General features: G+C 52.3%; 6 protein-coding genes across 7 annotated transcripts; 2 read left to right on the top strand and 4 right to left on the bottom strand.

Annotated features, from left to right (window-relative positions):
- Positions 1-98: 98 nt before the first annotated feature.
- Positions 99-1,309, top strand: LOC108159958 (nucleoporin Nup35). Its single transcript, XM_017293631.2, has 2 exons — positions 99-249; positions 311-1,309. Exons 1-2 carry the CDS (start codon positions 99-101, stop codon positions 1,123-1,125), a joined length of 966 nt encoding a protein of 321 aa, XP_017149120.1. The 3' UTR covers positions 1,126-1,309.
- Positions 1,210-2,438, bottom strand: LOC108159964 (glucose-induced degradation protein 8-B homolog). The gene is made up of 2 exons (XM_017293644.2): positions 2,101-2,438; positions 1,210-1,932 (listed from the first exon to the last, which is right to left on the bottom strand). Exons 1-2 carry the CDS (start codon positions 2,216-2,218, stop codon positions 1,367-1,369), a joined length of 684 nt encoding a protein of 227 aa, XP_017149133.1. The 5' UTR covers positions 2,219-2,438; the 3' UTR covers positions 1,210-1,366.
- Positions 2,439-2,621: 183 nt separating this feature from the next.
- On the bottom strand, positions 2,622-5,154 carry LOC108164717 (inhibitor of growth protein 3). Its single transcript, XM_017300601.2, has 2 exons — positions 4,938-5,154; positions 2,622-4,870 (listed from the first exon to the last, which is right to left on the bottom strand). The coding sequence occupies exons 1-2, from the start codon at positions 5,035-5,037 to the stop codon at positions 2,736-2,738; spliced, it is 2,235 nt and encodes a 744-aa protein (XP_017156090.1). The 5' UTR covers positions 5,038-5,154; the 3' UTR covers positions 2,622-2,735.
- A 920-nt stretch (positions 5,155-6,074) lies between these two features.
- Positions 6,075-10,063, bottom strand: LOC108159409 (C-mannosyltransferase dpy-19 homolog). 2 transcript variants are annotated; one of them, XM_017292653.2, is made up of 8 exons: positions 9,980-10,063; positions 9,819-9,918; positions 9,434-9,695; positions 9,027-9,348; positions 7,487-8,956; positions 7,218-7,411; positions 6,983-7,108; positions 6,075-6,905 (listed from the first exon to the last, which is right to left on the bottom strand). In XM_017292653.2, the coding sequence occupies exons 2-8, from the start codon at positions 9,862-9,864 to the stop codon at positions 6,701-6,703; spliced, it is 2,625 nt and encodes an 874-aa protein (XP_017148142.1). In that variant the 5' UTR covers positions 9,865-9,918; positions 9,980-10,063; the 3' UTR covers positions 6,075-6,700. The 2 variants fall into 2 exon arrangements, with proteins under 2 accessions (XP_017148142.1, XP_017148152.1); XM_017292663.2 differs by lacking the exon at positions 9,980-10,063 and having other exon boundaries at positions 9,819-9,973.
- Positions 10,064-10,083: 20 nt separating this feature from the next.
- LOC108159417 (serine/threonine-protein kinase fused) lies at positions 10,084-13,846 on the top strand. Its single transcript, XM_017292678.2, has 4 exons — positions 10,084-10,464; positions 10,551-11,944; positions 12,014-12,588; positions 12,660-13,846. The coding sequence occupies exons 1-4, from the start codon at positions 10,354-10,356 to the stop codon at positions 13,019-13,021; spliced, it is 2,442 nt and encodes an 813-aa protein (XP_017148167.1). The 5' UTR covers positions 10,084-10,353; the 3' UTR covers positions 13,022-13,846.
- Positions 13,047-15,307, bottom strand: LOC108159024 (zinc metalloproteinase nas-7). The gene is made up of 4 exons (XM_017291978.2): positions 15,084-15,307; positions 14,842-15,015; positions 14,329-14,765; positions 13,047-13,235 (listed from the first exon to the last, which is right to left on the bottom strand). The coding sequence occupies exons 1-4, from the start codon at positions 15,271-15,273 to the stop codon at positions 13,068-13,070; spliced, it is 969 nt and encodes a 322-aa protein (XP_017147467.1). The 5' UTR covers positions 15,274-15,307; the 3' UTR covers positions 13,047-13,067.
- Between the last annotated feature and the right edge of the window lie 4,802 nt (positions 15,308-20,109).

The following is a 20,109-nucleotide window of genomic DNA, read 5'->3' as shown; positions in this document are numbered from 1 at the left end:
ATTAGCGACTAGCGGCGGATCAGATCCTGAACTTTCGGCGGCCAACTTTGTAAATTTGTGTATATTTTTTTTGTGTTGTGTTTAAGCCAACCCGTAAAATGGAACCCATGACTCTAGGCAGTCCCGTGAATAGCCCCAACAGCAACCAGGGCCAGTACCTGCCCCCTTTCCTAATGGGGGATCCGCAGACCATGACGCCGCACAAGAGCACGCTCTCTCCAAAGCCGGGACGCTACAACGTCAGCTTCGGTAAGTGGCCTCGAATTTCCGGCATTGATAAACCCTAACTTGGAGCTCTTCCCCCTTGCAGCGACATCTCCAACCAGCTCATCTTCGCATGACTTCAACCGCTCCGGGATCAACACGTTCTTCGGTCCGGCAGGCAGCGGTGGTCCACATGGGTCCGGAGGCCATGGCTCAAGCTCGGCCAACGTGTCCCTGCACCAAGCCGGGCCGCCGACCCAGGGACTCTTCGAGTCGTTTCGGGAGCAGCAGCACACACCGCACCGCCAGCATCTGAGCATTTTGAATCAGTCGCAGAACCTGAGCCTGAACCAGGACTACCACAACAACGACTCGAACGTGGCCAACTACAATACCATCAACGCATCAATTCGGAGCCTCTCCTCGCCGATGGTCGGTTTGCAAGGCAATGGCGGTGGCGGTGGTACCACACGGCCCGGCGACTTCTGGGTGACCATCTTCGGCTACGTGCCGGGCAACAGCTCCATGGTGCTGCAACACTTCACGCTCTGCGGGACCATTATGGAGGTGTCGCATGCCCCGAAAAAAGGCAACTGGATGCACGTGCGTTTCTCCTCGCGCATCGAGAGCGACAAGGCGCTGAACTTCAACGAGAAGGTGATCGGCGGCAACGTCATGGTGGGCGTCACCCGGTGCACGGAAAGGACTATTGTCGACAAGGAAAACTGCAATGCGTCGTCGTCGACGTCGTTCAACGGTGGAGAGCAGGTCCAGAGCCCGAAATCGCCCAAAATCCGTCCCCTTGTCCAGCAATCCTACAAGTTGGCCCAGAATGATGCGAAGGTTGTGCAGACCAAGGACATGCCCACGAAGAGCAATGGGCTGGTTGACAAGGCCATGGATCTCCTCTTTGGCTGGTGAGGCGCTCGAGCAGGAACAGCCCCTTCTCGGCTCGGATGCTCCCCAGATCCAGATCTTCCCCAGAAAATGCACTCTCCCCTGGAGTTTTTTTGTGGCCAGGAGACGGCCCGTTCCTTTAACTTATTTACTTCTTAAACACTGCGTAAATCCTATACTGCATACATACATACATATTTAAAAAAAAGATACAATAGAAGTGTGTATTAACTGCGCGGCGGCGGCGGCGGCAACGAAGAGACTACTACTGCTCCTTGGGATCGAGGTGCGCCGTCTCGAGGTTCTTCATCTTAGGGTAGCTGATGGAGCGGCTGTCGAGCTTGGACTGGGCCCAGAGGATGACCTTCAAGAGGAACATCATCTTTGGCGTGGAGTCCTCGCTGTGCTCACACCGCAAGATAGCCGAATTGAGCTCGCTGGCGATCTTCTGCCGATAGGACTGCTCGAGGAGGTCGGCGAAGGGACTCTCCTGGGGCTTCTCGAAGGCCAGCAGGGCCAGGGTGCGCTCCAGCTCGAACATGGCCTCCTCGCCGGACTCCGAAAGCTTGCTCTGGGCGAAGGCCAGGGCCTCCTCCACCTTGCCGGCGCGAATCAGCTCGATTAGCTGCAGCTGCTGCAAGTGAAAGAACAAGTAGCGGTCGCCGCCTAGCAGCTCGGGGTGCAACTGATTCACCAGGTGGGTGGCCTCCTCGACCCGGCCCGCCTGCACCGCCTCACGAATGAGGATGCGGTCGTCGAGGCTGTTCAGCTCCACGCTCGGCTCGAGGTCGGCTTCGTGCTGGAACTTTTCGGCAGCCTCCTTGAAGCCCTCTGCAAGGGAGCAGCCACAGGCAAAACGGGAAACGGAATGAAACGAAACGAAACGGGAGAAAACGGGAATAATCGATGCAATGGTACAAGCACGGCACAAAACGCGTGGGCGGGAGTTATGTGTGGGATGTGGAATTTAGATGCGATGCGTAGTTTCCTTTTCCTTACCAGTGACCAAGTAGTTCATAATCAGGCGATTCATGTCCGCCTGCTTGAAGGGGAACTGCTCCAGGCGCTGGAGCCATTCCTCCTTGCTGATGGCTTCGGGTTTCTCATTGTAGCTCATTTTCTTGCTTTTGCGTATCTTCACAATTTTCAGGCCGTTGCTGGCTACCGTCGTTGGCTGTACGTAAAGCCCACTGGATCTCCTGTTGTTCTCCGGGGACAAAGCTGCTGCGGAAGCGACCAGAAAGAAGAGTGACAGTGAAAATTTTCTTTCGTGGGTGGGGGTTGCAAGCAAAACACAAAAGAAAACCTAGGTCGGGGCTGGCAGTGCAGACTGAACTGCGCAGAAACCAGGTGGCCACTCTGGCCGCGCATCCTATCGATAGCTATCGATTGATGGAGAGGGAAGTTTGAAAATGTCACCGCTATTAAAGTCACGGCCAAAGAGACTACCAAGCTTCGGGATTTATTCTTCCTTTGCGCACCTGCTATTGTTTATTGTTGTTTAATGCTACGTTCTATAATCATATGTAGTTTTTTTTATTGTATACGATTTATTCTCTGGTAGACATTATTGAAATACTCTAGCGTCGCAGCCACCCCCTACCACGGAAGGGCGCCAGCAACCTGAGTCAGCCTCAGTTCTTGCGATTGCCCCTGCGCCGCATGGTGGCGGTGCACTTGGGGCAGAACCACTTGCCCTTTGGAGGCTGGGTGATTCCCACGCAAGGATAGTGGAACCACTCGAACGGACAGGCGTCGTTGTCGCAGGCCACCATGTCGCCGTATGACACCTGGTTGCAGGTGCAGTAGCGAGGCTCGTTGGGATCATACGACCACTCGCCTTCGTTCGGCTGCTCCAGGACCATTCCGATCTCGCCGATGTTAAGGTTGGAGCCCGGCACCAGCGTCGTGGAGGCCAGACCGATGGCCGATGCCATGTTGCTCACATTGGTGGCCATCGTTGTGGTCACGTGACTGGCGCTCATGCCGCCAGCGGCCTGCGTGTTCAGGGCCTGTGAGCAACCATGCTGAGGCATACCCATGCTCGAAATACTGGCGTTGGCAACGGCGGCTGCTGCGGCTGCTGCAGCAGCAGTCGAGAGCATGTCCACGGAGTCTACGCTCATGGAGGAAGACGAAGAAGCAATGGAGTTGCCCGAAGAAGAGCCGGCCAGAGCCGTCTGCACAGCAATTGAAGCGGGCATCGTGGCAATGGTGGCACTCAGCTTTTTCTTATTCTGTTTCTTGTCCTGGTGGTGGTGATGGCTGCTGCTACCGTGGCTGCTGCTGCTGTGGTGATGATGGCTGCCGTGATGGTGTTGTTGCTGCTGCTGATGGTGGTGGTGCGATGCGGCGGCGCCTCCTCCGCCCGCAGCCGTGACCAGTGCCGATCCCGTACCCACTGTCGCTCCTCCCGTTTGCAGGCTGCTCTGTCCGGCGTTCGACCAGAAATCGGTGTTGGTCCCAGCCCCGTGTATGGCCTCGTAGCTGGCCTTCAGGCTCGCCGTGCGTCGCCCCTGCTGCATCTGCTGGGTGGCGACGATCGCCTGGCTGGCGGCGGCCGCAATGGCGCTGGAAGCCGCTGTTCCTCCGCCCAATTGCTGCAGATTATACGTGACTGTTGTGTTGTTTTGTGTCGTATGCGCACCGTGTGCGTGGCTATGTCCATGTCCATGGCTGTGGCTGTGGCTGTGGCTGTGACTGTGGGTTTGGTTGTGGCCATGTCCGTGGCTGTGTCCATGGCCGTGGCCATGCCCATGGGTTGGAGCTGCTGCTACTCCAGTCGATGATAGGGCTGCTGCAACGGCCACCGCCGAACTGTTGATCACACTGTGACCCGAGTGACCCGAATGACCCGAATGACCCGAATGACCCGAGTGCTGGCTGAGATTCGTTGGCAGCTGACGTTGGACTACAGAGGCGCTGCTGACCAGCGAGCTGTTGCCCAGACTGCTGCTGGCTGCCCCAACCACACCGACACCTCCGATACCTCCGACAACTCCGACACCCCCGACACCTCCGACTCCCACGGCCACCGGCAGAGTGAGGTGCGTGGCGGTGATGCTGTTGGTTACGTGGTTGCCGGCCGCCGCATGTGCGGGATGAACGGCCAGACTAGCGGCCGCAGATGTTGCTGCCGAGACCGAGGATGAGGCGGCACTGACGGTGGGCAACGAGTGGTTGAGATTGGCCCGCTTCTCCGGTACGGGCACGGTGCAGATCGTCTCGCGACGCTTCTCCAGCTTGCGATGCCGCTGACTGCTACTCAGATGGGAGGTGGCAAGGCTGGTGAGGGCGCTGCCGCCAGTGACGGAGCCAGAGCCAACGCCAGAACTGGCGAGGCCAAAGTTGGTCGGTCCCGTGCCAATGCTGCCTGTGCTGGTGATGATTCCGGCGGCACTGTTAATGGAGCTGGCCCCGTAATAGCGGTTCTCTTTCTGGTTCATGCTCAACAGCAGGGCGGTGGCGGCCGTCGAGTTGCCGTCGAGCTCGAGGGAACGCCGCTCGAGGATTTCGGTGATGCCGTTGTTGTCGGCCTCTAGCTCGCACTTGAACTTAAAGAGCTCGCTGTCCAGGCGGCGTAGGTAGCGTTCGACGAGCTCGTGTATCTGGGTGGCAATGGCCACCTTCTCGTCGGCGTCTTCCATTACCTTGAAGTACTCGGCGCGCAGGCTGTGAAACTCGGTGTCCATGGACTCGTGCTGCAGCTCGTCGCGCTTGCACTGCTTGAAGAATAAGTGCGACTTTTTGTCCAGCGAGTCCATGTTGTCTGGATATCAAAGGAAGGCAAGGGATGTTTAAAATTTGTGGGGTGTTGTTTTTTCTGCGTTACCCACTCTGCACGGCCAGATCAAGCTCTCGCATTTCTGTGAAACGGTCGCGCAGCTCCTGGGGCAGATGCTCAATCATCTCCAGGTAGTCTTCCAGATATAGCATGATGATTGTTTGTTTTCTTAAATACCCCCAAATAATAATATTTTCGATTTTTCTATTCTCTGAAAGAAAAAATGCGTCTCACAGGCAGTGTGAAATATACCGAAACTCTGTCGCAAGCTATCAAATATACCGTAAATATACTGACGAAATATTTGTGTTGAAGCTGCATCATCTGCCTCGTTTTTGATATTCGGTTGAATATTACTAGCTAGCTAAGACTCTCAGCTCTGAACTCACAATTTTATTTGATTATCAAATTAATTTCCTACAAGACTGGTTAAATGCAAGTTTTCATCTTTATTGCATTGCTTATAAAATAAGGTATAAGCTAAAACGGTCAACAATGATTTCCAATAAATTAATGTTTGTACATTGTAACTACACGCTAACGACAGGTTTGCTACATATTAACTACATTTGTATGTAATTACCAAACGAGACACCAAAAGATAAATGTTTCAAAAGTATAAGCCTTATGGAAGCGCTAGTGTGAAAAGCCTCCGTTTTCCACTTTTTGACATGCCCTTTTTTCCGACAGTATTGAACAAATTGAGATTTTGATGGAAAATGATCATGAATTCGATGCGGATCACCAATTTGTATTCGATATGGCCTGGGACATGGCTTTAAGTGGCATTTCTACACGGTTTATACATTGGTGCATCGGACAAGAAGATGGGTCCATAACTCATCTTAAAATATACTGGAAAATACTAAAAAACTACTATAAAAAGTATACAATTTGCAAGGTGTGTGAGCTAGACATGGTGCTACCGATTCAAAGAGAGCGAAAAAGAGAGCCATAACCGATTTGAAGTCGATACTATCGACTAGATGCGAGCGGTGCGCGCCAAAGAGAAATGCTGACAAATATATGGATGCTAATTTAATAGATTGAAGTAGAGATTGAATTGTTCGTATTTTGCCGCAAAATATGGACACTAAATGCAACTAAAACTAAAGCCAAACAACAAAAATATATTTATTTCCTTTAGAGTTTCACATAACATTTTGTCAGCACAATAAGCACATCTATATAGGTATGTATTTTCAATTTTATTTATAATCTTATACTTGTTGCTGCTGTTGCTGCCAGGCAAATACATTTTTTGTGGCTGCTTTTGGGTTTAAGTTCGGCGCACGGCTGGGCTACGCTCCTACTCCTTACCATATACCATCCATATACTACATTCTGGACAGCGCGTGTCCACGTCCCCCACGTCTACTCATTTTGTCGTAAATTTAAATGTAAAAAGCTTAGCATAAACTTAAACTTAACGAAAGTATTTAAAGTTCAGAGTCGTAGTCCGTAGAGCTAGAGTAACTTATGCACGAGGGCACAGGGCACAAGGGAATGATCCAAACGAAATAGATTCGAAGCTGCTTAAATGCAATCCACCATCCAGGTGCTTTGCTATCTTTTGGTGTCGATCCATCCATCAGGGACTGGGGCTGGCAGAAGGCTGCAAACGGATGCAAACCATAGAAATACTAAACGTAAACGTTATACATAATACATAATAGATAATCATTCACACTCGTCGTACTCGTACTCATACATAATAAAATGCTAGTTCCTAGTCACAATCTATGTAAAACACAGTCGATTCTCCCCCTCCCCAACCCAACCCGTCCAGTCCTCCCAGCCGAAGCGAGACCGACCTCACATGGCCATCTCGGGCATCTTTACGTGCTTCAGGATAATCTGCACGCTCTGCGAGAACATCTTGATGATTCCATAGTTGTCGTTGGTGTACACCTTCAGGAAGCTTGGCACCTGCTTGTGCAGCAGCTCGTGGCAGAACTGCGGATACTTGCGATTCGCCGGCTGCTTGTCGTCCCATATCGACAACAGATCGCAATCGTCGCTACAAATGCGTATTAGAATCAGCATCATCATCATCATCATCATCATCATCAGATGGATGGAAATAGAAGCACTTACCGCACTTCGTTGGTGCACTCGTCTAGTGATATGATCAAGTACTGGATCTTCAGTTCGGCGCACTGCTTATAGATATCCGACGACTGCTGTCGACTGTACACCGAGTACGCGTGCTCTGTCCGGTCTCTGTTCGGCAAACGAGTAGGAATAGAAGTAGGAATAAATGTAGGAGTAGGAGGGATCACATCAATGAGAGAGAGATAGAGACAGATAGGGTGTTGGAAGGAGTATTTACGCCATTTGTCGCATCTCGAGATGCGCATGATTCACGATGGGTCGCCTGGTGGTCAGATGGACAGTGCCAATGATCTCCACGGGGCCGGCAAATACAGCATCGCGTTCCGTGTTTAGCTTGATCCATTCGAGCATGCTCTCCAGGTCGTCAGCGTTGTGCTCATATTTCGTAGGGAAGTATTCCTCGCGGATGTTCTGCATACACATGAAAATATTGTATAAATGGTTGGGACAGAGAGGTACTGGCTCGAGGGGAGGAGCTGTACTCACCACCATTCCCGGATCGAACATGCTGAGAAGGAAGACGGCCAGCGAGACGGACCAGAATATGTTCCGCTGGCGATGGTACCACACCTTGGAGCATATGGTGGGGGCTATCACACAGCCCTGGGTGAAGCTGAGGAAGAACAGTTTGCGCACGGCCAGGCCGAGTATTGTGAAGACGAGCATTTGCAGGAAGCTGTACATGTAGTGCATGTTGAAGATCTGCGTGTTGGCTGTGGGCACCACGCTGCTGCTGCTGCGGCGTGACGGAGTTTTTGCAGTTGCATTTGCATTTGGCTTTGGCTTGGGCGCCGCCCCCGCTCCCGCCCCCGGCGCCTTCTGGCGCCCGTTTCCGGGCGCCGGCATGGCTTTCTCTTCGGTGGCGGACATGGACGGCTGAGTTTCATCAGTTTCATGGTGAACTTCGTCAGCTTCGTGGACTACTGTTTCTGTATTAACATGATCTGGCTCTTGATCTTTATCTTGGTCTGGCTCTTGCTCGAGTGGTTCCTCCTCTTTGGTATCCATTGTGGCAGCGGTCGCGCCTTGCTGCCGCTCCTTGCGCTGCTTGTCGCTGTTGCGGTGGATCTGGGCCTTCAGCCGCTTGATGTTCTTTATGAAGTCGTCGCGGGCAGGAGGCTGCTGCTGCTGCAGCTTGGCCTTCTTGCGCTTGTAACGCTCGTAGTCGTGGTCGCAGCTCTCGAGCATCTTGAAGCACTGCTGCAGCTGCTGCTCGGTCTGCTTGTTGGACATGTCGGTCATCGAGACGTGGTGCTCCTCGAGGAAATCCTCCAGTACGTAGTTGCGGGCCCGCTCCCGCTGCTCCTGGCTGGCTGTCGTCGGCACGTTGCTCTTGCGCCACTTCCGGAAGAACATGGCTAGCATGACCACGCCGTACATGCAGTAGGGCTTCACGATCAGTGTCTTCACCAGCTGCCAGAGCTCCGACCAGGCGACGCGGGCATACAGCGGATTGCAGGCCGAGAGGTTCGTCACGAAGTTGACGTTCACCTGGAAAGCCCAGTGGGCCCACAGGTCGCAGTAGTGCACGTAGTTGTTGTCCTGCACATTCACCCCCGTTCGCCGAAGCACGTCCACCAGCTTCTCCTGCATGCTGCCAGCAAAGACTAGCGCCAGCAGGATGAACTTGAACGAGAAGTAGTCGCTCTGCAGCGGATCGTTGACGTGCCGTCGACTCCGCACTTGCCGCACCACCGTGATCAGGAAGAGGCTTGTCGACACGCTCAGCTGCCAGGTAAACAGCAGCTGGCTGTTCCCATGCGACAGCACGAAGGCGATCGCGTTGCCCAGCAGGTGCGACAGCGAGTAGTCCAAGGCGAACGCATTGGCCACATTCGTGGGCATCGTGTTGATGTTCCACGAGGTCATCACGATCATGATCTGGGTGGCAAAAATAATCGTGGAGAACTGCCAGGAGAGCAAAGCGCAGGCGGTGAACATCGACAAAACAAATATCTGAAAGAATCGGATCAGTATCGATCATTAAGGATATGCATACGGAGCATACGGTTAGGCCAAACAGTACCATGAACAAACGCGAGCTGTGCTTCTGCCTGTGGATGACACGCCCAATGCAGATGCACAGATAGAACATCTGCAGGAATATGAAGGGGAAGGCAAAGTTCTCGCGCGCCACCGGCCGCTCGTATATCTTCGAGACGAAGCTGTGGAACATCAGATACGAGATAACCCCGTAGATGCCTCCAAAGACATTCTCGCTGAGCAGCGTCCCGTACAGGTAGAGGACCAGCAGGGTGACGCCACCCATCAGCCAAACGAACTCGAAGTAGAACTGCATTGGCTGGAGTATGGGATTGTAGCCGGATCGTACCAGGTGGAAGAAGTAGCTGCCACACCACAAGAGAAACATTCGATTAGATAAGATTAGATTATGAGTATGCGGGGTCGGAAGTGGTGTTGTGTGTGTCTTACGCTGCAACCAGCTCGGGCAGGACGTAGAAGCGTTGCAGTACATTCACGCTGTTCGGATACTCAATGTCGGTGACGTTCTTGAGCTGCTCGTAGCCGTGCCAGAAGTCTGGACCATCGACTAGCTTCTTGTAGAACGTATAGTAAAGGGCATCTTCGCGCCGCAGCAGCGCCTCGCGCTCCAGCTGATTGAGTGTATGGATGCTGGTGCGCGTCTCAAAGATTACGCGCACATGCTGCATATACAGGAAGAAGAATCCCGAGCCTGCCAGTGAAAAGGGAAAAATCAAGGTTTACCTTCGGCTGACTTCGCTGCAATGAGGTGGTGGCGGGGCAAAGGCCCAGGCCGGCCGCAGCTTTTGATTGAGCAGAGGTGCAACTGACTTACCAATTAGCGCGGTGGAGAGAATGATGTACAGATTGGGCTCGCGCATCGTGCTGCGTTTGCGGTTATCTCGTTGTCTTCTACTACTGAGTCGCTGCAGAATCTGTGTGGTGTGTCAATATATCAATCATTATTTGTTTCACAATACCGCCGCCTCTCCTTACCAACCAAACTGAGAGACACACAAAATAAAAATCAGCTGTGCGCTAGAGGTGGCCCACCTGCCGATACTCACTCGCAATCCCTCGCTATCGATTTTGTCCTCCGCCTACTTGTGCATGAAAAACTGCTGCGGGGAATTGCGAATTGTGATTCCGGTGTCCTAAAACCATTTTACCAAATGATCGTGATTCCAATGTTTGGGCTTTATGATGGTATTATAGCTTTTGAGCCATATTTTCAGATATCCCGTTGTTCCTCATCGCTGCCGTTGCCATATCCGAGTGCAGTACCAAACATCTGGCCACACTGCTCCAGCGGGGGCGGCATCAACTATTGATTGCAAATAAAAACATTTAATTAGATTGAAAGGAACACGATGAACCGCTACGCGGTCAGCTCGCTGGTGGGCCAAGGCTCCTTCGGCTGCGTGTACAAGGCGCAGCGACGAGACGACGAAAAGGTGGTGGCCATCAAAGTCATTTCAAAGGTAAGTGCGTGTCCTGTGCGCCTCTGCCCCCGCGCATCGAGTGGGATGCAACAAGTAACCACCCCCACCCTCTGCTGCTATTCCAGCGTGGGCGATCGAATCGAGAGCTGAAGAACCTGCGCAGGGAATGCGACATTCAGGCGCGCCTCAAGAATCCGCATGTCATCGAGATGATCGAGTCTTTCGAGTCGAAGTTTGACCTGTTCGTGGTAACAGAGTTCGCGCTGATGGACCTTCATCGGTACCTGTCTTTTAACGGGGCCATGGCCGAGGAGCATGCGCGCCGTGTCATTGGTCATTTGGTCTCGGCCCTGTACTATCTGCACTCCAATCGCATTCTGCACCGCGACCTGAAGCCGCAGAATGTCCTCCTGGACAAGAACATGCACGCCAAGCTCTGCGACTTTGGCTTGGCTCGGAACATGACCCTGGGCACCCATGTCCTCACGTCCATCAAGGGAACACCGCTGTACATGGCCCCCGAGCTGCTAGCCGAGCAGCCGTACGACCATCAGGCGGACATGTGGTCTCTCGGGTGCATTGCCTACGAAAGCATGGCCGGGCAGCCGCCCTTCTGCGCCACCTCCATCCTGCATCTGGTGAAGTTGATCAAGCACGAGGACGTCAAGTGGCCGAGCACGCTGAGCAGCGAGTGCCGCTCCTTCCTGCAGGGCCTGCTGGAGAAGGACCCCGGCATGCGCATCTCCTGGACGCAGCTGCTCTGCCATCCCTTTGTCGAGGGCAAGCTGTACATAGCCGAGGTCCAGGCAGAGGCTGCCCAGGCCTCGCCCTTCATCAATCCCAAGGCGGCCGTCAAGGACCAACCCAGGCGTGTCAAACAGTCCAGCCAGAGGACGGCGGACCTGAATGATGTTCTGGCGGCACTGAATCTTAGTGACATGGCCAACGAGAACCTGAGCACCTCCCGCGACAGCATCAACGCCATTGCCCCCAGCGACATCGAGCAGCTGGAAACGGACGTCGAGGACAACGGGCATCGCGTGCTCGTTCCCTTTGCAGATGTTTCTTTCAGGGACATGACCACCGCTTCCCCCACTTCTGCAGATGGTGGCGCCGCCGGGGGTCCGCTTGTAAACTCGCAGACCTGCTTCGTGAGCGGAAACTCCAATATGATACTAAACCACCTGAACGACAACTTTCCCGTTGATGTGCAGATATCAGCGGTTGCTCCAAGTGGAGGTGGAGGTGCAGGTGCAGGTGCAGGTGGAGGTGCCAAGGGTGTGGCCGCCAAGCTCAAGGCTGCCCTCAACCTGCGGCAGTCGTCGCGCAGCAAGGACCTAGAGAAGCGCAAGCTCAGCCAGAACCTGGAGAACTTCTCGCTGCGTCTCGGCCAGAGTATTGACTCTGAGGCGCACCGCAAGACCACGGAAATGCTCACGGCCCAGGAGAGGAAATCTCGCGACAAGGATCAGCTGAAGCAATCGATGCACTCCACCAACGAGGAAAAGCTGAGCAGCGAGTAAGTGAACAGATCCATGAGTGCACGAATATTCTAATCTGTGTCTGTGTCCTATGTCTGTATTGGCAGCAATACCCCGCCCTGCCTTCTGCCGGGCTGGGACAGCTGCGACGAGTCGCAGAGCCCACCGATTGAGAACGACGAGTGGCTGGCCTTTCTGCACCGCTCCATACAGGAGCTGTTGGACGGGGAGTTTGACTCGCTGAAGCAGCACAATCTTGTCAGCATCATCGTGGCGCCGCTGCGCAACTCGAAGGCCATTCCGAAGGTGCTGCAGAGCGTGGCCCAGCTACTCTCCCTGCCCTTCGTGCTGGCCGAGCCACTGATGCTGGTGGACCTCGACCTGATCAGGAATGTCTATGTGGACGTCAAGCTCGTGCCCAACCTCATGTACGCCTGCAAGCTGCTACTCTCGCACCGCCAGCTCTCGGATTCGGCGGCCTCTGCTCCGCTCACACTGGGCTCCCTCAGCCGCACCATGCGCAGCATCCCGGAGCTGAGCGTCGAGGAGATGAGCACTGCCTGCAGTCTGTACGAGCTGGTATGCCACTTGGTGCATCAGCAGCAGCAGTTCCTCAGCCAGTTCTGCGATGCGGTGGCCATTCTGGGGGTCAACGACCTCTTTCTCAATTTCCTCACCCACGGTACGCATTCTGCATCCTGCTACTTGCCTATCCCTGCAAATAATCCCCAATCCACATCCAATCTTTTACAGAATTCAAGCACTCAGACTCGGACTCGAGCTCGGTGCGGCTGGCGGGCTGCATGCTGGCGCTGATGAGCTGCGTGCTACGCGAACTGCCCGAGAACGCCGAGCTGGTAGAGAAGATAGCATTCAATCCGCGACTGCGTTTTGCCACGCTGCTCCAGAGCCGCCATCAGTTGCTGCGCCAGCGGGCCTGCCAACTGCTCCGGCTGCTGGCCCGGTTCAGTCTCCGCGGTGTGCACTGCATGTGGGGCGCCGACCTGAGGGGCGCCCTGCAGGCACTGGCCGACGAGCAGCTCTGCCCTGCCCTCCGCATAGAGTCTGCCCAGACACTGGACGAGCTGAGCCAATTCAGTTTCTTTGTGGCCTAGCAGCCCACTGCTTTATTTCCATCAATCCTTTCTAGCCCTAGCCGTCCTAGCCGAACACGTCCTGGAAGTAGTCGAGCAGTTCGTCGATGTAGCTCCCGAAGCGGTCGAAATTGAGCAGATATCCCTCGTTGCAGTCCTGCTCGTACATCTCATTCAGCTTCGAGATGTCTTTGTCGGAGAGACCACGCCGCTGGCCCAGAGAGGCGTATGGATCCTGCAGGAAAATTGTAAGACTTAAAAACAGATGGGACAACAGGATAGGATAAAAAAAAGCGAAGGAATACAAAAGGAATCTCTAAAACAGTTAATGATTGTGACCCCTCCATCGTTCTATGCGATGCTCCTCTACGAATAGGTTTTACTTAACTCTCTGCTATCTATAGAATACCCCTGATTTAGATTTTAAGCAATCGGCATATAAAGAGCGGTCTCTTTTGGATAGGTTTGTGGCGACTTAGTATAAATAACTAAGGATTCAACCATCTGTTATTCCCGTAGCAAAGCCATTATACCCATACATCTATGTTATAAATAAGAGATCGTAGGGATTCTAGATTATAGAAATCAGAAAAATAATTTCCGATTTCTATACGATTCGAAAATAGATATTAGAAGTAATTTATTTTTTAATGTTTAATATAATATACTCCGAATTAATGGATCAAGTTGTCAGCGAAGCGGAAAATGATGAAAGGACGATATAGAAGACGCCTTCAAAAACGAGCGAGCAAACTGGAATCCTATTTTGTTTAAAATAACAAAAATAAATCGAATATTCGACTAATGGAAGCTTAACGTTGATAAAAGTAAGCTCTCAGAATGAAAGTATTTGGCCTATATACATTGTGTCCAAGGACACACTGCATACCAAACGAAGGTATTGAAGTTTAGATCACAAACATACAATATATCGGCTTTCTATAAAAAAAACTAGCGGGTCCTGCCCACATTGTGGTTGCACGGATAAGAAATGAGGATATCAAACAACTGATTGGTTTATCGATGGAGAATAATATCTCGAGTTCGGAGCTGATCTCCGACTATGACAATTGCCTCTTCGCTTTGAATTGAAAAATTACTATTATTTTTATATTTAATTTTTGTGTTAATTTTAAGTTCACTGCCATTTTTCTCTGAGTGTAGGTAACTTTTTTCGACTTGAATTTTTTTGCTATAAATCTATTTCCTTCTTTATCGCAGCTCTGCAGCTGTCCTGTACTGGGAAGCTGGGCAGCACAAGTTATATCTCCTGTTGACTGCTGACTTGCGACTGATGCTCTCTAAGAAAAATAAGAGGAATAACTCACCAGTGGTTCAATGGTCGCCTTACCATTCTTGCTGAATGCTCGGGAGCTGTAGTGCATGACGCTCTGGTAGTCGTACTCCACGCCGAAGTTGGTGATGTGCGTCCGGGCGTACTTGTTGAAGTTGTGCGCATGCCCGTCGAGGATGTTTTCCCAGTTGATCTTCACGTATTCGTCCCGTTCCGTGGCGCTCTGCTGGTGGTAGAAGCCCAGGGCATGAAGCAGCTCGTGCACCACCACGCCGTGGGTCACGCACTTGGGGGTGTTCAGGTTGAGCACCTGACCTCCCTGCCGCCGGCCTACGCTCGACCAGCAGCCAGAGTAGTTGCCCTTGATCATCAGCCAGTGCTTATCGCCCTGCTCGTACGGCCGGAAGCGGATGCAGGTGCGTTCGTGGTACTCCTTAAAGCCCTTCAGTATGACCATCGTCTCGTTGGCAGCTGTTTGAACAATGAATCAATTTGAATCAATTCAAATCAATGGAATGAATATTCTTTCAAGATCGAATGCACGCACTGAAATCCTGCGGATCAATGTAGAAGGGTATGGCCGCCTCGGGCCAGGTCAAGCGTTCGTTCAGCAGCCCGTTCCGCAGCAGCTCCCGGTGTAGCATTATGTCGCCCTCGAAGAGGCCGCAGTGCTCCCAGATGTTCGTGTCGCTCTCCTCCGTCCAGAAGTTGAAGGCAGCACCTGAAAGAGTTCCCTCCCTATTAGCGGCTGGTATCTTCTGGTACTTCCCCCCCAGTCCCCGGACCTACTGTTGTGCCTGCGCAGCATTTGCATATTGGCGCCCCAGCGCGGTGCGGGTGGCACTGTCGGATTGAGGCGAGGGCGAGCTGCTTTTCTTACCATTCCCGCTTCAAGCTCAGAGGAGGAGCCCAGGGTCAGTGTCACTGTCAGTATCAGTGTCACTGTCAGGCAGCGAGTGATAAGCGAGCTTCTCGGCATTGTGTGGCCAAAAGAAACGCCGGCTGGGCCGCACTGTCGCTTTTATATTTGGGCCGGGCCCCAGCTCACGCAGCGCTCAGGGCGGCGTCGATTGGGGCAATTTCAATCGAAAGTACGCGTACTCTTTGGGGCTTGGGGTTTGGGAACCGCCCACGCTCACGCCCAAGCCCCAAGTCCAAGCCCAAGCCCAAGCCGCTGGATTTATGCATAACGGATTTATTGTCACTGGCGTGTTTTGAGCACTGGCTGTGCTCTCTCTTTCGGCGCCGCGTATTCAAATTGGCCGCATTTACGGCTTTGGATTTTAAAATTTAACTGGGATATTGGGTTATCAGTGGCAACGGTGTGCGCATATGAAAATAGCACAGTCACCCGATCCAAACCGAACCGATCCGCCCCTCTGGACGGCGCCCATGCCACTGGCTCTTGGTTCTTGCCCGTGGCAGAAAGAGGGAGGTGGCTTCTCACCTGCCTGCAGCGGATAGAAGAAGTTCTTTGAACCGATTGATGGGATGTGATGGGAGGTGGCATCTGCCAGATACAGATACCAGATACCAGATACCAGATGCCAGATACCAGTCGATACGAGTGACAGTGACAGTGGCAAAAGTGAACGCTTACCGCAAACCAGAGATGAGATGAGACTTCTCCCTTTCTCTGACCCAGACCCGGATAGGTGCCGAGCACTTGAGCAGTGGGTCGGTCAGTCACTGCAGCCAAAGTGGGTCGGCGCAGCAGCAGCGGCAGCAGCAGCGGCAGCAGCATCGATGAACTCTACTCTTGATGCTGGGACTGGCACCCACAATATCCAAAGAACACGAATCCGCTAACCCACTAACGAGGAGAGAAGGCAGACGCAAAGGAGACAAAGGAGGCAGAAGAGGAGGCCAAATAAAATTCTGCCTCCTTTTCGTTTCTCTCTTAATTTATTCGGCTTCCTACGACTATGACTATTTGGCCTGCTGCAATCTGCAATCTCCAATTACCAGCGAGTGAGTGCCACACATTTCTTTCTAGTTGCAACTAGTTGCAGGCAGCAGGCAGCAGGCAGCAGGCAGCAGGCCCGCAGCCGATGGTGCTGCACTTTCACTACGAAATTGCACCAAAATCTAAGACACATTGCTATGATTTTGAGAACATTCTGGTCATGGCAACTGGAAATGCCCGGCCAGCGGCGGATACAACAACCGTGGCAACTGCAACTGTAGCAACGGCAACGGCCACGGCCACGGCAATGGCAACGGGGGCAACGACTGTAAAACACATTTGACGTACTATCTGAGATGTACTTGATCTTTGTCGAAAACTTGACACACTTTTTTCGGTCAACGGCTGGCAAAGCAACGACTCCTCCCTCCTCTCCCAGCCCAGCAGCAGCGGAATCCACAGCGGAAAATTCGAGGGAAATCGCTGACGCAGTCGCGTCATCATCAGCACCGTTCAAATGCAATTTTCAATTGAGAAAGTTTAGCGGCAGAGATTGCAAATTTGAGACAAGCGCTCAAGCAGGGCCCGGGCCCCGGCATCCACTATGCAGCCGCGTAGATACATAGATATAGAAGATACAAAAGATACAGAAGATGCATAGTTAGATGCCTCCGCGGAGCGAGACCGAGTCTCTTCCTAGAGGCGGTAATTGACTTCCTGCAAGGTGCTGAGAGCGTTTGCAGTCATTATGGTTGCATGCATCAATGGGGGTGGGGGGTCTTCAGTTGCTGTTGCAGATGCTGATCTTTCCAGTGCTCTTGGTCTTGGCACGGCACGGACATGGACATGGGCTGTGTTTGTTCTTGCTTCTTGTTTGTTTTTCACTTTTGGCCGAAGGCTGGCAGTCACTTTCTGCGCCAATGACCCAGAAAGAGTCGCTTTGCACAGCCATTGAGGAGGAGGAGGCAAGCAGCTTAGGGGCAGCCTGCAGGAATGCGCACTAGCAGCTCCTCCTTCGGGGGGTGGGGTTAACTTCTCGCCAAAAATCATTCAAGAGTTGCCGATTTCTCCACTTCCTTTTGGCTGACACAAAACTGTCATCAAGATATCAGCCAGCTGCCTCTGCTGCGGCTGCGGCTGCAGCTGCGGCTGCGGCTGTGGCTGCTGCGACTTTGACTGCTGCGGCTGTGGTACATGCCAAGTGCAATCCAATCCATTCCGCAATGCAGAATCCAGAGTCCAATCCCATCAATGGGAGATCCAATCTGCAGAGGGACAGAAAGGGCAAAGACACTGGTGGATGGATGGAAGCTTAATAGACCAGAAATGTTTGGCTTTCCATCAGGAAAGCTGCTTTGCTTTCCACTATTACGGCACCAAATGCAAAGTGCAGCATTGGCATTGGCAACAGTAGCGAGTAGGAGGGGGCTGCCCCCAGAAGCAGTAGCAGCCAAAGACGCGGAGCAAAAATGAAATCAACATCATCACGCGCCACACGCGCCACACGCGCCACACGGGCCCCACAAGCAACACTTGCTGTTGCAGCAGCAGCAGCAGCAGCAGCAACAAGCCAAAAGCAAACCCAAATCCAAATCCAAACTGAAACCCAAAACCAGTTGCGGCAGTTTCCTTCCGGAATCAATTATTTTTCACTTTGCTGATTTTTCACGTTCATGGTCACAAATTTGCAGCGGCAGCAACAACAACATGCAACAGTGGCCGTTGTCAACAGTCAGTGTGTCAGTAGTGGCTGTGGATGTGGCAGCAAAAGCGGCGTCACGACTCTGATTGCCTCGTTTTGTGTGCTGCTGTGTGTTTTCTGCTTGAGTTTGGGATTGGTTTTGGTTTTGGATATTTGGCTTTGGCTTTGGCTTTTTGCTGCTGGTTTGCTGGTTTGCTGGCACGCTGCAATTTTACACATTTTTCGATGCAGTTTGCTGCGGTGGCTGTTGCCTTGTTTTGCAAGTGCTTTTCCGATATTGCAGCCGTTGTTCGCTGCTTCCCCTTTTGCTGCCTGCTGCTTGCCACTTGCCGCTTTAGTGACATTTTGGTCGAGTTGTTGGCTGACGGCAGACGGACGGACTCCACGCCGGACAGACCGGTAGACTGGCGGACTGGGTAGACTTTTCCAAGAAATTTCTACCGTCAATTCAACATTAGTTTAATTGGTGAAATTGGTTTTGATTTTTGTGTTTGTACCTCGGATTCGGACTCGGACTCGGACTTGGATTTGGATTTGGTTTTTGTTTCTGTTTTGTGCTGCTGCTGCTGTTGCTGCTCTTTCTGTTTTGGTCGCAAACGCATTCGGCGAAAGTATATGTATGCCCATATGTGGGCGGCCCGAGGGGCCTGATTAATTAGGCGTCTTTGTGCACGCATCTGGTGCAGGCCCCACTTCCACTCCCCCACCCAGAAAGGGGTGGCAGCAAACTGCCACATGGTCAAGGCTGATGGTCATCTTGAACGTGGGATATGATATGCTATATGGCATCCACAGTCCTTCCGATTGCCATCTTCCACTCGGCTGGGTTCTGGTTTGCTCAATTGAATTTCTCTCAATTTCCACACGATTTCCACTGGGAGGATGGAGGGAGGGAGAAGGCTTCGCACAGCGAAACGAAACGAAAGACTTAGGCAACGAACTTGCTAGAAAAGCTGCAACAATTTGCAAGCAGAGCGAAAGTTATCCCCGCCATTGATTGATTACCAACTTTCTACTCTCCAAAGAGATTATAATATCTGCAATTTGGAAATAATTCTGAAGCCGAATGGGGCATGCAGCAGGCAGCATGTGCTTGGAGGCAGGCTGTTCAAATGCTGCCGCAGAGCGAAAGCAGAACATTTCACTTGAACATTTTCTGTGGCATCGAGTGAAGCCAAAACCACATCCACTGCCACATCCAGAGACATAGACATAGAAATAGTCGGTGCGGAGTGCCGAGAGTGCCAAGAGTGCCGAGAGTGCCGGGAGTGCCCCTCGTCTGACGTGCCGGCCTATGCTTCTGCCGCAACTGCCACAAAATGTTAACGAACTTGGCGTGCATGAATTACAGGAGCAACTGCAGCATCGCTTTGCCACATCCGCCTTGCAGTGACTGTCCATTCAAGCGGCTGCTTTTATATTTCGCTTTTTGCATACGGCAATCATTTCTTTTTTGTATTTTTCGTACTGCTGTGCCAAATCTGAAAATGTGGCACACGGCTCTCCTCTGGGCATTTGGCATTGAAACATCGTGGCGCCTGCTGCTGCTGCTGTTGCTGTTGCTGTTGCTGTTGCTGTTGCACTTGCCTCCCAAATGAGCAGCAAAGTTCACCTTACCTAACCATCGTTCGGCCTATGGCCATTGTCTGAGCCCGAGCCCGAACCCCAGTCTGCCCCATTTTGTGCATTTTTCGGCGGCTGCCCCCCTGGGCCAGCATTGCGCATACGCCGCGTGCTCCGGCGATCAGCTGTTTCGCCTGCTGCTGCGATTGCTCTCCCTCTCTTAGATCTGGCCAGTCGGTCTCTGGGGCTCTTCGCCTCTTCGGCTACGCTCTTAGCGTGTTGACGCTCTCTTGAGAGTGAAGAGCCAAGAGAACGAACAAACCCAACGTCAAACACGAAGCAGTTCATACGAAATCATCAAACCCGAAGTCAGCCGAAGCTGAATGATAACAATCACACTCAAAAAATAGCAATCACACTCAGACTCGACGACTTGAATGGCTGACGCCGGACGGCGGATGGCTGTATGGGAAACTTTGTGAAAATGTGGAAACACTGTGGACCACAGCAAAAAAGTGTTGAATTTTATTTCTGCAGTTAGGAAAACCCCTATTCAAAAACAAGATACCCATTCAGCTAAAAATATATGATGAACAATATATATAATACATACATATACATATGTATGTACATATATCATTGAT

The sequence above is a fragment of the Drosophila miranda genome, chromosome XL (genome assembly GCF_003369915.1).
Source record: "Drosophila miranda strain MSH22 chromosome XL, D.miranda_PacBio2.1, whole genome shotgun sequence".
NCBI lineage: Eukaryota > Metazoa > Arthropoda > Insecta > Diptera > Drosophilidae > Drosophila > Drosophila miranda.
Note: the sequence above shows the minus strand (reverse complement) of the source record. Positions and strands in the feature narration are given on the sequence as shown.

What these genes read in the sequence shown, in the direction of transcription:
- LOC108164717 (XM_017300601.2), bottom strand. Translation starts at nt 5,037, where the DNA reads ATGCTATATCTGGAAGACTACCTGGAGATGATTGAGCATCTGCCCCAG. An exon ending in GCTTGATCTGGCCGTGCAGA is followed by an intron (nt 4,871 to 4,937) that starts GTGGGTAACGCA and finishes TTTGATATCCAG; the next exon opens with ACAACATGGACTCGCTGGAC.
- LOC108159964 (XM_017293644.2), bottom strand. Translation starts at nt 2,218, where the DNA reads ATGAGCTACAATGAGAAACCCGAAGCCATCAGCAAGGAGGAATGGCTC. An exon ending in TATGAACTACTTGGTCACTG is followed by an intron (nt 1,933 to 2,100) that starts GTAAGGAAAAGG and finishes GCTCCCTTGCAG; the next exon opens with AGGGCTTCAAGGAGGCTGCC.
- LOC108159958 (XM_017293631.2), top strand. Translation starts at nt 99, where the DNA reads ATGGAACCCATGACTCTAGGCAGTCCCGTGAATAGCCCCAACAGCAAC. An exon ending in ACGCTACAACGTCAGCTTCG is followed by an intron (nt 250 to 310) that starts GTAAGTGGCCTC and finishes TCCCCCTTGCAG; the next exon opens with CGACATCTCCAACCAGCTCA.
- LOC108159417 (XM_017292678.2), top strand. Translation starts at nt 10,354, where the DNA reads ATGAACCGCTACGCGGTCAGCTCGCTGGTGGGCCAAGGCTCCTTCGGC. An exon ending in GAGGAAAAGCTGAGCAGCGA is followed by an intron (nt 11,945 to 12,013) that starts GTAAGTGAACAG and finishes CTGTATTGGCAG; the next exon opens with CAATACCCCGCCCTGCCTTC. An exon ending in TCTCAATTTCCTCACCCACG is followed by an intron (nt 12,589 to 12,659) that starts GTACGCATTCTG and finishes AATCTTTTACAG; the next exon opens with AATTCAAGCACTCAGACTCG.
- LOC108159409 (XM_017292653.2), bottom strand. Translation starts at nt 9,864, where the DNA reads ATGCGCGAGCCCAATCTGTACATCATTCTCTCCACCGCGCTAATTG. An exon ending in CTGCCCGAGCTGGTTGCAGC is followed by an intron (nt 9,349 to 9,433) that starts GTAAGACACACA and finishes GTGGTGTGGCAG; the next exon opens with CTACTTCTTCCACCTGGTAC. An exon ending in CTCGAGATGCGACAAATGGC is followed by an intron (nt 7,109 to 7,217) that starts GTAAATACTCCT and finishes TTTGCCGAACAG; the next exon opens with AGACCGGACAGAGCACGCGT.
- LOC108159024 (XM_017291978.2), bottom strand. Translation starts at nt 15,273, where the DNA reads ATGCCGAGAAGCTCGCTTATCACTCGCTGCCTGACAGTGACACTGATA. An exon ending in CATTGATCCGCAGGATTTCA is followed by an intron (nt 14,766 to 14,841) that starts GTGCGTGCATTC and finishes TTGTTCAAACAG; the next exon opens with CTGCCAACGAGACGATGGTC. An exon ending in AGGCGACCATTGAACCACTG is followed by an intron (nt 13,236 to 14,328) that starts GTGAGTTATTCC and finishes ATTTTCCTGCAG; the next exon opens with GATCCATACGCCTCTCTGGG.